Raw genomic sequence first — 14,954 nt, 5'->3', positions numbered from 1 at the left:
TTTTCTTGATTTTATTTCTCAATAAATGGTAACTTTTTCTCAAGAAATGGTAAGTTACCATTTTCTTGATCAAAGTTACCATTTTCTTGAACCAATCCTCAAGAAAATGGTAACCAAATTAGCCAAGCAAAAAACGTTACCACTTTATTGATCATTCAATCAAGAAAATGGTAACTTGGATCAAGAAAGTGGTAACCAATCCCAACCTTGACCAAAGTTACCATTTTCTTGTTTTTTTTTTCTCAAGAAATGGTAACTTTTTCTCAAGAAATGGTAAGTTACTATTTTCTTGATCCAAGTTACCATTTTCTTGAACCTATCCTCAAGAAAATGGTAACCAAATCAGTGTTGTTACTACTTTCTTAATCATTCGATCAAGAAAATGGTAACTTGGTTCAAGAATGTGGTAACCAAGCCCAATCTTGACCAAACTTACCATTTTCTTGTTTTTTTTCCTCAAGAAATGGTAACTTTAGCTCAAGAAATGGTAAATTACCATTTTCTTGATTGAGGTTACCATTTTCTTGAACCAAACCTCAAGAAAATGGTAACCAAATCAGTGGGGCAAAAAAACGTTACCACTTTCTTGATCATTCGATCAAGAAAATGGTAACCGCAGTCAAGAATGTGGTAACCAAGCCAAATCTTGACCAAAGTTACCATTTTATTGATTATTTTTCTCAAGAAATGGTAAGTTTAGCTCAAGAAATGGTAAGTTACCATTTTCTTGACCCAAGTTACCATTTTCTTGAACTAATCCTCAAGAAACTGGTAAGCAAATCGGTGGGGCTAAAAACGTTACCACTTTCTTGATCGTTTGATCAAGAAAATGGTAACTTTGATCAAGAAAGTGGTAACCAAGCCCAACCTTGACCAAAGTTGCTATTTTCTTGATTTTTGTTCTCCAGAAATGGTAACTTTTTGTCAAAAATTTGTAAGTTACCATTTTTTTGATCCAAGTTACCATTTTATTGAACCCAACATCAAAAGAATGGTAATTTCATCACTGGGCCAAAAATCGTTTCGCACTGCAACTGCGTGTAGACGAAAAAGCAATTGCATTATTAGACTTCTAAATACACGCTCCTGTTTGACAATCAGGTTTGGACATGCAATCCAAAATTCTGAACAAAACTGCTTCTATAGTTATATACCAAGTTACCATATTCTTAATTCAAGTTACCATTTTCTTGAACCAAATCTCAAGAAAATGGTAACGGAATCACTGGGCCATAAAACGTTTCGCACTGCAACTGTGTATAGACGGAAGGGCAATTGCCTTCTCAGACTACTCAATGCAAGCTCCTGTTTGGCAATCCGGTTTTGACATGCAATCTAAAATTACACAGTTTGACTAGTCTGGAAACGCGCCGGAGGCAGCATCTGTTGAAGAATCTGCCTCCTTCTTGGACACATTTACTCTGCCTGGTATTGAATGATAGGTCTACTGCATCCTCGTGCACAACTGAGGTTCCTATAAGGCATATTATTACGGAGGCAAGCCCCTGCCCATGACAATATGTTTTTCAGCATCTCTTCTTAAATGAATGTATTTGTCTAGTCTAACATACCCAATTATCCTCTGCTAGTTTAAGTTGGAGTGCCTGAATATTTACTAACGAACATAAACTTATTAACGTCTCAATAACTTAATTGTCATAATTTTCAGGATGCACACCGCTACGTCATTTATTTACCAAACAATGCAGCCACGTATTCATACACACAGTCACATTACTCACATCCATAAACAACAGAACGAACAAAATGCATAAAATAAAATGGCCAAGCATACACTTCATCCATAGTACTTAGATTGAGTCTTAGTACAACAATAACCAAGCAGATACCGAAGAAGCAATTATCACTACATGAAAACTGCAAAATTAATCAAGAGTAACTGCAAAAAGCCTCCCAATTGTAGCCTGCCAAGTTTGGTGACGTTACGACCAGTTTTTCACATTATAATTACATTCGTTATTACGGGGAGTAAATGTCATCAGGATCAGGTGACCACGATGAGTCAGATGGCCACCATGGACGCCAATTGGCAGGGGTGCAGTCCGGCGATGACTCTGAATGATAGTCGTTCCCAGGTTCTTCATCCACCAAATCCAGTGGTCTGGACTATTGAGATAAATCAGGGGCAGCTGACCCTTGTGATGAATCCGCAACATTTGACACTCCGGTATCTTTGGGTGGTTGTGATGCCGAAACAATTGTGAATCCACAGCTACTGTACTCATCTACCCATATCCAGCCATGGCAGTCAGCCTTACCCTAATACAAAACACATGCATTATGACATTTCAATGTTTTCGTTGCTTTAAGGATTGGGCAAACTTAACAACAACGTTCACTTACATTAGTCCCTTCGTATCCCCAGGCTGGACGTTGATTACCTTCAAAATTGGCAATATATTGCATTGAACCATTGCAAACTAAGCACCGTGGACCTAAGTCGTTGGCCATATGTTCCTACTTGCACAAAAACACATTGTCTTTATTCTTTGCAAACATATTATGGAAAAATACCTAACAATGTGAAATTTTGATCCATAACACACCATGTACGCAATTTCCAATATTCAACTGCAGCAAGATAATAATGCTTTTGAATGAAAAATCATAGTCTTTTCAAGAAGCTTTTTCTTCTTTCTTTTTATGGCCATTCATTTTGTTTTCACGAAACATTTTGCAAACTCCTTCCTGAAATGGGAGAACCTAAAATGGATATCTGTCCTCCCAAGACTAAATAACTTGACATCCGCGTGTATGACAGTAGAAAAAAAACCGACCACATGCACAAAAAAATTAAAAACAAACTCCAAACAAACAAATTACATACATACCCAACCTTTACAGCAAAAACAAGTACATGGGCAGGGAGATGATCAAAAAGAGAAAAAATCCCACGTTTTGCTTATTTTGAGTAACTTCCGTACTAGATTGAAGAGGGGTAGCCGCCGCAGCCCCTGTTGGGACTACTTCAGCTCTACAACTCTCATCACTTGTTTTTATTAACAATAAATTTTTAAAATTCCTAACCAATAACACAGCAAGCAAGTATAGCAACCAATAACAGTTTAGTTTACTATATTACTCACAAGTTAGGAACCAGGTATCAAGCTGCCATAAATGAAATCCATAACATTAAGCAACCAATCTCACAACTTAGTTTACTAAATTCGTTTAGAAAATACTAGCTTTCTAATACGCTTGTGTAAGTGATTTTTTTTTTATTTGTTTTTAAAATCCCAAAAACAAATATAAGCATATCTGCATATTTGATATATGGAAATCTTACCTTGCTTCTGTTCTGAAACCAAACTTGAACGTGTCTTGGCTTCAATGTAAATTGCTGCAAGTGCCTGTTTCTGAGCCTGAATGAATTAGTTCAAAATCCAAATATTCAGTTCATGAAAGAGATGGAGAGTTTGACATATGAATAAAACTACAAAAACAAATGTAAACAAATCGAAGCCCTAACCTGGGTGAGCGAGACAGTGTCTGAGTTTTACGGTTTCTGCGAGATCGAAACTCGGTGAGATAGAGAGTGAGCGTGAGTTTTCTGGGTTTCTATGTTTCGAAACTCAGTGAGAGAGGGTCTGAGTTTTCTGGGATGATGGGCGATGGACGTGCTAGGATGGGTTTCTGAGTTTTCTGCGGTTTTGGTGGGAGGATGGCGAAAGGGTGGCGACAACGAGGATTGAACGACAGTGCCAGGACGGCGAGAGAGAGTCTGATCTTTCTGGGATGGGTTTCTGAGTTTTCGGTGAGAGGATGGCGAGATCGAGGGTGGCAAGAGGGCGAGGATTCAGTCAGAAGGTGAGGGCCTCAGAGGGCGAGGGCGGCGAGATAGAGTCTGGGTGAGGCTAGGTTATTTATTTTGAATCGAGAGTGAGCTGAGCGGAAATTCTGTGTGATTTGGGTTTTACCATTTTTTTGATGCACCTCTCAAGAAACTGGTAACTCAGGCAATATTTTGTAACTTACCAAATCTTGACCAAGAGTTACCACTTTCTTGAGGGATCCCTCAAAAAAGTGGTAACTTCACAAAACTGCCTAAAACCCAGGATACCACTTTATTGATCTTATATTGAAGAAAATGGTAACTTCACATCAAGAATGTGGTAACCACGTACACAGGCAACTGTATACCGACCATCATGCAATTGCATTCTACAAGCCTTAAATACGAGCTCCTGTTTGGCAATCAGGTTTGGACATGGGAATGGCGAAAGGGTGGCCAAGCGAGGATTGAAAGACAGTGCCAGGACGGCGAGAGAGAGTCGAGGGCGGCGAGCGAGGGTCTGGGTGAGGCTACGTTATTTATTTTGAATGGAGAGTGAAATGAGCGGAAGTTCTGTGTGATTTGGGTTTTACCACATTTTTGATGCATCCCTCAAGAAAGTGGTAACTCTGTCAAGATTTGGTTACTTACCAAATTTTGACTATGAGTTACCACTTTCTTGAGGGATGCATCAAAAAAGTGGTAACTTCACAAAACTGCCTAAAACCCAAGTTACCACTTTCTTGATCTTAAATTCAAGAAAATGGTAAATTCACATCAAGAATGTGGTAACCACCTACGCATGCAACTGTATATAGATGAAAAGGCAATTGCATTCTCTGAGTATTAAAAACTAGCTCCTGTTTGCCAATCCGGTTTGAACATGCAATCACAAAATTATATCTTGACCAAACTTACCATTTTCTTGATCTTTTTTCTCAAGAAATGGTAAAATTTTCTCAAGAAATGGTAAGTTACCACATTCTTGATCAAAGTTACCATTTTCTTGAACCAACCATCAAGAAAATGGTAACCAAATCAGCCAAGCAAAACACGTTACCAAATTCGTGATCGTTCGATCAAGAAAATAGTAACTTGGTTCAAGAATGTGGTAACAAAGGCCAATCTTGACCAAAGTTACAATTTTCTTGATTTTTTTCCTCAAGAAATGGTAACATTTTCTCAAGAAATGGTAAGTTACCACATTCTTGATCAAAGTTACCATTTTCTTAAACCAAACATCAAGAAAATGGTAACCAAATCAGCCAAGCAAAACACGTTACTACTTTCTTGATCAATCGATCAAGAAAATGGTAACTTGGTTCAAGAAAGTGGTAACTCAGCCTAAGCTTGACCAAACTTACCATTTTCTTGATTTTTTTCCTCAAGAAATGGTAATTTTTTCTCAAGAAATGGTAAGTTACCATTTTCTTTATCCAAGTTACCATTTTCTTGAACCAATCCTCAAGAAAATGGTAACCAAATCAGCCAAGCAAAAAACGTTACCACTTTCTTGATCATTCGATCAAGAAAATGGTAACTTGGTTCAAGAATGTGGTAACCAATCTCAACCTTGATCAAAGTTACAATTTTCTTGATTTTTTTCCTCAAGAAATGGTAACTTTGGATCAAGAAATGGTAAGTTACCATTTTCTTCATCCAAGTTACCATTTTCTTGAACCAATCCTCAAGAAAATGGTAACCAAATTAGCCAAGCAAAAAACGTTACCACTTTCTTGATTGTTCGATCAAGAAAATGGTAACTTTGATCAAGAAAGTGGTAACCAAGCCCAAGCTTGACAAAAGTTACCATTTTCTTGATTTATTTCCTCAAGAAATGGTAACTTTTTCTCAAGAAATAGTAAGTTACCATTTTCTTGATCCAAGTTACCATTTTCTTAAACCAATCCTCAAGAAAATGGTAACTAAATCAGTGGGGCAGAAAATGGTAACTTTGATCAAGAAAGTGGTAACCAAGCCCAAGCTTGACCAAAGCTACCATTTTTTTGATTTTTTTTCTCAAGAAATGGTAACTTTTTGTTAAGAAATGGTAAGTTACCATTTTGTTGATCCAAGTTACCATTTTCTTGAACCAAACATCAAGAAAATGGTAACCAAATCAGCCAAGCAAAACATGTTACCACTTTCTTGATCGTTCGATCAAGAAAATGGTAACTTAGTTCAAGAATGTGGTAACTAAGGCCAATCTTGACCAAAGTTACAATTCTCTTGATTTTTTTCCTCAAGAAATGGTAACATTTTCTTAAGAAATGGTAAGTTACCACATTCTTGATCGAAGTTACCATTTTCTTGAACCAAATATCAAGAAAATGGTAACGGAATCAGTGAAGCAAAACACGTTACCACTTTCTTGATCAATTGATCAAGAAAATGGTAACTTCATTCAAAAAAGTGGTAATCCAGCCCCAGCGTGACCAAACTTACCATTTTCTTGATTTTTTTTTTCTCAAGAAATGGTAACTTTTTCTCAATGAATTGTAAGTTACCATTTTCTTAATCCAAGTTACCATTTTCTTGAACCAAATCTCAAGAAAATGGTAATTTCATCACTGGGCCAAAAAAAACGTTTCGCACTGCAACTGTGTATACACGAAAGGGCAATTGCATTCTCAGAGTGCTAAATACAAGCTCCTGTGTAACAATCAGGTTTTGACATGCAATTCAAAATTACACTATTTGACAAGTCTGGAGACGCGCCAGAGGTTCATTTTTTTTTCAACTTGGGTGGGTTAATTTTATATTTTGGGCGAGGATGGAATTTTTTTGGTTTCAATTTCAATATTTTGTGTTTTAATTTTTTTGTTTTAGTGATTTTCAGTTTTAGTTTTTTGAATTTTAAATTTTGTAGGGGGTTTTTTTTAGATCAAATTTTTTAAGGTATTAAGTATTAACAAGTTTAATTAAAAACCTTATACTAAAAGTCTAAAACTATATACATTACACATTTACATGTGTTTTACATTTTTAATCAATATTGTATCAAAATGTTTAGGCATTCTTGAGTTGGGTAAAATTTGTTGAATATCAAGTACCCAAAAGTGCCAATACATATTTTGCCAATACACATGCTTGTATTTTGCTGCCCCTTTATGTATTAACCAAAATCTTTTTCTGTTTTTTAATCATTGAATAATGCTGTTATAATTGGGATCCTGAGCAGTCCCTGTCGAATCGTTTAAAATCATTTCAACAGATCAAACGCAATGGATGAATTGTCAAAAGAACAAAGCAAATGCCGTTTGTTTTTTCAGCCCAACTGATATCCAAAACAAGATTGGAAATCGTAATCAAGTTTTTTCGATGTATAAAACCTCCTGAAACTGATATAAACAAACAAGATTATACATGTCAATTTTTAATGGGATTTGGATGTTATAAATGTTATTTATATTCCATTCTCTCATAAAAATCCATCCATTCAACAAAAATCCATCCATTCATAAAAAATTTCATCCATTCATTTAACTAATCAATATTTGTTCAAATACATGTTCCAAAAGCACGGAGAGTTTCAGAGACCAATTTTGATCCTTGGAGAACATAATGGGACCATTGGAAGTGGTTTGGAAAATATCAGCAACTAGCTTGAACACACTTGGTATGAAATACTAGTCAATCTTCATGTGTTGATTGCTGAGACGTTGCAGACCACACAATGGCAAGATACTCTGCCTCTGCAATAGGTCTGGAGGCAAGGTTGCTTCTTCACACAATTTTAACATGAAGATATACATTGAGTGAACAGAACTACCAACCCAATTATTCAGAAGCACAATTTCACATAACAAATCAAAACTATGAATTCATAGCATTTAATGCAATAAGAGAAACCAGACACTTCGCATTAACCTAAGACAGACTTTCAATTAAGCAATAATTGGTACCAAGTGTATCAAATTAATTGGATTGACAAAGAAAACCAAGCAGTTAGGAAGAGATCTAATTTACATTATCTCAAATTTGGTATTTATAATGGTTCCAAATCCAATATAGCTTATTAAGGGATTGTGCACTAGATTTCCCTTCTTCTCTAAACCAATTGAATACCTCTCACAAGAGTGTCAAGGCAGAAGTAATCCAATGAAAAAGACGTCTCTATCCTAATGACTTTTCCAGCTATAAAATGGTAATCTACTATATCAGGTCATAAATTAAACTTCCAAACGCAAATAAGTAGTGCCATGAAAGTATATGTAAACAGGAACGAAAATGCAATCACTTGAACTTTACTTTTATAAGTATCCCAAATTGATCGAAGTCCATTTCATGCTCATCTGAGAGAAAAAGTTCCCATAAAAATGACAATTTCTAGAAAGTGCAATATTGAATTCTGGGGCAAGTAATGGTCCATTACCTCGTGGAAATTAGCTTTGATAAATAGCAGCCCTTCAAAAGCCAATGGAGCAACTTTGAATACCTTGACAAAGGATGGAACTGCGATGTACTTGGCTAGCAACCTTGAAAACATTTTGGTGCTGGTGAAGAAAAGCTATCATGTTTTCCTTGTAAGAACCCTGACATTAGTGCAGAAAGCATGGTCAGTATAATAAACACAAAAACAAATTGCATTCAGGAAAGTCCTATTATTATTTTTTGTTAAGGAAAAATGTCAATCCAGAAGGGTGAGCATTTTCAGAGAATCATAAAAGTACAAAACAAGAGGGGCAAAAAAAAAACAAAAAACAAAAAAGCAGCTCCTAAGGGTTCATACCAGAGCAGAAGCACCAAAGAATAGAGAAGTTCTTCAATTGTTGCAATTGTATAGCTGTCCAGATTTTGTTCTAGATACTCTTTAATTTAGATCACTTCAAAGCAAACTACACTCTTAAAATGCACTCTTTGAACGTTGTCTAGCAGTTTGAAATGAAGGACACTTCACATGCACTCTTCTCCTTTACCTGCTAATTCAAATTTGTTGCCTAAATTAAGAACCAAGGAGAAAGTCATTTCAAACTGCATGAACTGCAGATAAACAACCAACAAGCTCTATTTGTCTTGTTAACTGAACTAAACAATCATATATCTGTTTCGTCCGAGGGTGTGATTTGTCTCTGACAATAAACTCATATACAATGTCATTGACCTCAATTGAGCTGCAACCAGGAGTCTTCTCTACTCCTCTCTCCTTCATCATATTTTGCACCCTCCCTGCCTCCTCCCACATATTTGATTCCCTATACATTTTTGCAAGCAAAATGTAAACTCCACTATCATGAGGGTCCAACTCGAGAAGCTTGGAAGCTGCTCTTTCTGCCATCAAAATATTTTTATGAATATAACAAGCAAAGAATAATGCACCCCACACCACAGCATCTGCCTTAACTGACATGCCATTGATAATCTCTTCTGCTTCTTCCAAATGACCAGCCCTACCTAGAAGGTCCACCATGCAAGAGTAATGTTTAAGTAATGCAATCACTATTCTTCCACTAAAAGACTGGTTTTTAGTATGGTTTGTAAGGTACATGTATTGATGATATAAGTATCTTTCTAATAATCCGGTTAAAACTTAAGGTCAACATTATGATGTCTAGATAAAGTCATGCAGATTACAGATTGGCACAGGAAAGATACATGTATATTCTTTCTTTTAATCAATGCAGCAGAGACTTATTAGTAGATAAATAGCACACACATACACACACACACATTCCAAAAGGACATGAGCAGTCATAAGCATTTATAGCGTTTTGCATGCAAATGTCCTGAAATCCCTAAATATATCCATACCTTGAAATCGAACAATCATCAAAACTATCCACATGAACCCATACCCCAATAACAATTTTAAGCCAAATCTTCAAATTAAATGGGAAAACGTCAAGACCATACCAAACCCATAGTGCAAAATACCTTAAATTAACAGAGCACAACAGAGGAAGGAGTGAGCAATTCGTGTGATGGATGTGCAATTCGTGGTTGAGCTCTGTCCCATTAAATTGATTCTTTGTGAAGTGAGCTCTGTCCCTCTGGAAGTGTGGATGGATCTCGGATTGGGTTGTGCACTGAGCTCAGCTCTGCCCCTGTGGAAGTCTCGATGTACCCATTAAATTGATTCTTTGTGAAGTGAGCTCTGTCCCTCTGGAAGTGTGGATGGATCTCGGATTGGGTTGTGCACTGAACTCAGCTCTGCCCGTGCTGGGTTGTGCACTGAGCTCAGCTCTGCCCCTGTGGAAGTCTGGGTTTTTTCGTGAAAGGCTACCGATAAGTGCTAACCCTGTATATTAGCTCACTTTCTCTCTCATCTCATTAACTTGCTACCTGCTGGCCCATAAGTTTTTTTCTTAACCGTTAGATCAACATTTACTGATCTAACGGTCAAAAGCTTGAAGGCATCTAATGCCTGCAGTTATGTTAGAATTTCCGTTGCCAAATGTGTTTCTTCATAAACTGTTCTCTGTTAGATTAGGATCAGTTATGAAAATTGTTAGAAAGTAAGAGTTGAATGATTATCATTTTCTCAAGCTTCCTAGAATGCAGCTAGATATTATGAAATTTGTGCAGGATCCTGATTATTGGTGCCATCTTTTTGTTAACACTATCATAAACGTATATAAGTTTAAGCCTCTATCTGGAAATCAAATTCACTGTTACCATCACTGTTTCATGAGATTGAAGAGCCGAATTCCAAAAGTGAAATTCCAATCCATGGACTAATCCAACGCTTCTTTCTTGTTGAAATAAAGCTTTTTTTCCAAATGAACTATTACCTGGAGGTTTCGTGGAAAATGGAAAGAAAGAAGAAAGAGTTAGAGTTGGTGTTTTTTGTTTTCTTTTGTGGATAAAAGGAAATTAATTTAAGTGGAGGATCCCATTATTTGAGTCCATCTTATGTCTTTATTAGCAGACCATCGTTGCAAAAGTCAAGTCTCTCTGCGTGTGGGTCAGCCTCATGAGTCAGCCTTTATTACCAGAGAGACCTTATGAGTCAGCCTGATCGGCACCATAACTCAGCTCAATTCAACCGCCATGCACATGCTGGATACCTGCCATAACTCAGCCTCATGTTGTAAAGCTCATCTTTACCAACTTTTATTCTCATTGTGTGGTATTAGACTTGAAAAAAAAAAATTATAATGTCGTATAAGCTCTTGAAAACTGGTTTCTGCCAGAATAAGTTTTCGTGGAAAGTTGGTTCAATATAAGTCAAGTATTTATCTTTTGTTCACATAAAGAAACAACGAAGAAAGAGTTTTATCTTGATCGATATAGTAAGAGAGCAAGGTTGCAGAAGTTTCCTGGCTACGTGATCTCTCCGTATGGGGTAAAGATCATAAGGACCGCTACCCGTGTCCTCATCTAGTCATCTTCAACATAACTCAGCAAAAGCAAACATAGCCACACTCTCCATTCTTAATCTGTACACACACACTCTTTCTCTCTCTGTTTTCAACCCATTTCAGAGATTGCAAACGACAATTCAACCGCCATGCACATGCTGGATCTTCCTGCCACCTGAAGATAGCTAACTGCCATAATTACCGGGTAAAGCTTATCTTTACCCACTCAACTTTTATTCTCAGTTTGTGGTTTGCTCTCCTTCTCTTCCACTTAGATAACATGCAGCTTCTTCTGTACCAGTTGTTGTTTTTGTTGCAATCCTCTGTGTCCATGAGTAGTACTGTCTCTAATTTGAGTTCTGATGGGGTGGCTCTGTTGTCACTCTTGAAGCTCTGGACATCTGTGCCTAATTCCATGTCTTCAAGTTGGAATCCTTCTGATTCTACTCCATGCAAATGGGAAGGAATACAATGTGACACTGCCCACAATGTGGTTTCCTTGGACCTCCCTAATTTTGGAATTTCTGGTCAATTAGGTCCTGAAATTGGCAGCTTGAGTCACTTGCACACTCTTTATTTGAGTTCCAACAACTTTTCAGGCAAAATCCCTCCAAGCTTGGGAAACTGTAGCAACCTCACGTACATCGATTTGTCCATGAACAAGTTAACAGGAGTTATACCACAGGAGCTAGGGAATCTTACAGAGCTTCAAGGGTTGATTCTTTTTCAAAACAATTTGGTGGGTCCGTTGCCTGCAAAACTTTCAAATTGTACCAAAATGGATTCGTTTAATGTGGGGTCCAATTTGTTGAATGGCTCTATTCCATCTAGTTTGAGAAGTTGCAGACATTTATCTAGATTGATTTTAAGGGACAACAGGTTTACTGGCGGCATTCCACCTTTCTTGTCAGAACTTGAACAGCTTTCAGAGCTACAACTTGGTGGGAATTTGTTGGGTGGTGTCATTCCCTCGCCAAGTGGAGTATTGCAGAGTATGTTTTATACATTGAAATTATTGAATCTTAGCAATAATGCATTGACAGGTCAGATTCCATGGGACCTTAGGAAGTTGATAAGGCTAGAGGGGCTAGATATATCTCATAACAATTTGACAGGGACTTTAAAAGCTCTTGATAAGATGCAGTCACTAGTTGAAGTTGATATTTCATACAATAACTTCACAGGATCACTCCCAGAGACATTGAGGTACCTGCTGAACTCATCCTCATTATCAGTTGTTGGCAATCCATACCTTTCTGTCAATTCCCTTCCATCATGTGGCTTAACTTGTGCAGGAAGCAACAATTCTAAGCCTTATGAAAGGCAAGTAACCAATTGGCAAAAAATGAGGAAAGCACCAATTGTAATTACCTTCTTCTTGGCATTTTTGATAATTTTTTGTTTGTTTATTTTACTTGCTCTCTGGCGGAGACGGGGCCTCAACTGTCAAGAGGGTTCGTCCTTACTCTACAAAGTAATGGAGGCTACAGAACACTTTAATGATCAATATATCGTTGGGAGAGGTGCCCATGGAACTGTCTATAAGGCCTCACTGGATCCATATGGAGACATTGCTGTCAAGCGGATTGTATTTGCAGGGCATCAAGGAAGGCGTTTGACCATGGTTAGAGAAATTGAAACGATTGGGAATATTAGGCACCGGAATCTGGTTGAATTCATAGACTTCTGGTTTAGACAGGAGTACGGTTTAATCTTGTATAGGTACATGGAAAATGGGAGCCTTCATGATGTTTTGCATGGAATGAATCCCCCTCCAACTCTTGAGTGGAGTGTCCGCTACAAGATAGCACTTGGAACTGCATGTGGGTTGGCATATATCCATCACAATTGTGATCCTCCTATAGTGCATCGAGACATCAAACCAATGAACATTCTCTTAGACTCTGAGATGGAGGCTCATGTTGCTGATTTTGGTGTTGCTAAATTTTTGGATCAGTCTCCTACTTCAATGACGCCCATTTCAGTTGTGGGTACAATTGGATATATTGCACCAGGTATTTTTTTGAAATTTGGTTTTGATTATGAATCAGGTAGGCAGTGAACTAAAATGTTTTCATTAATTTGTGACAGAAAATATATATAGAGCTGCAAACAGCACTGAGAAATCTGATTTGTACAGTTATGGGGTTGTATTACTTGAGTTGGTAACTAGAAAGAAGGCATTGGATCCATCATTTATGGAGCAAACCGACCTTGTAGGATGGGTTAGTTCAATGTGGAGCAACGCAGAAGAAGTTGATAGGATTGTTGATTTTAGCCTTGTGGAGGAACTTCGGGATTCAAATATCATGAAACAAGTTGTCGTTGTTCTTCGGGTGGCTTTGAGATGTACTGATAAAGATCCTAGCAAGAGACCAACAATGAGAGATGTTGTCAAGGAGTTATTAGATGCAGACCCCAGGAGAGGAACATCAAATGCTAGGCAGGATGTTGAGTTCATTGCTCGTGAGGGCGCTTGAGCATGGTTAGAGAAACCCAAATCCTTGGAAAGGTAGTGCACCGGAATCTGGTAATTAAACTAGAAGACTTCTGGTTTATAAAGGACTACGGTTTAATCTTGTTCAGTTACATTCTCTTAGACTTTGAGATGGAGGCTCATGTTGCTGATTTTGGTATTGCTAAACCTTTGGATCAGTCTTCTACTTCGATGTCTGCCTCAGTTATGGGTACAATTGGATATATTGCACCAGGTAATTCTTCTAAATTTTATTTTGCTTATGAATGTTCCCATATTCATGTAGGCAATGAACTAAATGTTTTCTGTGGTTTGTGACAGAAACTGCATTCCTAGTAGCACAGAGCGAGAAATCTGATGTGTACTGTTATGGGGTTGTTTTACTTGAGCTGATAACTAGAAAGAAGGTATTGGATCCATCATTTATGGACCAAACTGACATTGTAGGCTGGGCTAGGTCAATGCGGCTCAACGGTGAAGAAATGGATAGGATTGTTGATTCAAGCCTTATGGAGGAACTTCGAGCTTCAAATATCGTGGCAAAAATTGTCCTTCTACTTGAGGTGGCTTTGCTATGTACCAATAATTATCCTAGCGGTAGACCCACGATGAGAGATGTTGTAAATTTTTTATTATGTATAAAATGCTAGCATTTCATGATTATGATATTCTATTCCACAGTATTTCCCTTTGTATTGGCAAATGCATTTCTTCTTATATTGTAGTCTCTCTTAGTTACCAATGCCTTATTAAAAAGAAAACTTCTTGAGGCCTATTAGATTAGGATTAGTTATGAAATTTTTTAGAAAGTAAGACATTAATGAACATTTTCGCAAGCTTTCTAGAAGTGCAGATATTGTCAAATTGCTTGAGTCACTTTCTTTTTCCTAGGCAATTTAAGGGACACTGGTTAGGCTCAAACCTGGGCTGTTCCATATGGACTCTAGGAATCACAATCAAATTCTGAGTACCTGCCCTTGTTCTATATTTGCTTAATTAAAGGATTTATGCTTAACCAATGCAGGATGTAAACAGTGCCACCAATATACACCACAATTTGCAGGGTGCTCTTCTCACCAGTCCTGATTTTGTACGCATGAGAATGCAATATCCTTTTAGAATTTTGTTATGGTTGATCTTCCGTTTTGTTTTTTATGCACAGCTTTTATATATTCATTGAACTGCAAGCATTAATTGGGACACTAAGGTAGCGGAGGACCGTATGTTTAAAAATGTGTTCAAGCATGTACCTGAGTGCTGGCATGGACTCCCCTGAAGTCAACAACCTGATTAATTGCTAATGCCTCAGGTCACCTTCAACCATTCATGTTTTCAGAACTCTGTTATCTAATGTCAGCGAGTCAAATGCATCAGCTTCTTGCTT

The 14,954-nt window shown here is 37.4% G+C and overlaps 1 protein-coding gene and 2 long non-coding RNA genes across 4 annotated transcripts; 2 read left to right on the top strand and 1 right to left on the bottom strand.

Moving 5' to 3' along the window:
* Positions 1-8,036: 8,036 nt before the first annotated feature.
* On the bottom strand, positions 8,037-9,976 carry LOC147287727 (uncharacterized). 2 transcript variants are annotated; one of them, XR_015122019.1, is made up of 4 exons: positions 9,668-9,976; positions 8,526-9,187; positions 8,169-8,328; positions 8,037-8,088 (listed from the first exon to the last, which is right to left on the bottom strand). It is a non-coding gene; the product is annotated as an uncharacterized LOC147287727 (long non-coding RNA). The 2 variants fall into 2 exon arrangements; XR_015122020.1 differs by having other exon boundaries at positions 8,526-9,064; positions 9,668-9,974.
* A 1,112-nt stretch (positions 9,977-11,088) lies between these two features.
* On the top strand, positions 11,089-13,586 carry LOC147287726 (receptor-like protein kinase). The gene is made up of 2 exons (XM_086241743.1): positions 11,089-13,109; positions 13,186-13,586. The coding sequence occupies exons 1-2, from the start codon at positions 11,375-11,377 to the stop codon at positions 13,572-13,574; spliced, it is 2,124 nt and encodes a 707-aa protein (XP_086097869.1). The 5' UTR covers positions 11,089-11,374; the 3' UTR covers positions 13,575-13,586.
* An 84-nt stretch (positions 13,587-13,670) lies between these two features.
* On the top strand, positions 13,671-14,397 carry LOC147287725 (uncharacterized). Its single transcript, XR_015121911.1, has 2 exons — positions 13,671-13,805; positions 13,892-14,397. It is a non-coding gene; the product is annotated as an uncharacterized LOC147287725 (long non-coding RNA).
* Positions 14,398-14,954: the final 557 nt, after the last annotated feature.

The sequence above is a fragment of the Dryas octopetala genome, chromosome 4 (assembly GCF_963921425.1).
Source record: "Dryas octopetala chromosome 4, drDryOcto1.1, whole genome shotgun sequence".
Taxonomy (NCBI): Eukaryota; Viridiplantae; Streptophyta; class Magnoliopsida; order Rosales; family Rosaceae; genus Dryas; species Dryas octopetala.
The sequence above is the reverse complement of the archived record's forward strand: the minus strand, read 5'-3'. Positions and strand labels throughout refer to the sequence as shown.

Bases quoted from the DNA above. Each gene is read 5' to 3' on its own strand.
- LOC147287726 (XM_086241743.1), top strand. From the start codon at position 11,375: ATGCAGCTTCTTCTGTACCAGTTGTTGTTTTTGTTGCAATCCTCTGTG. The intron at 13,110-13,185 runs GTATTTTTTTGA...AATTTGTGACAG, and splicing joins AATTGGATATATTGCACCAG to AAAATATATATAGAGCTGCA.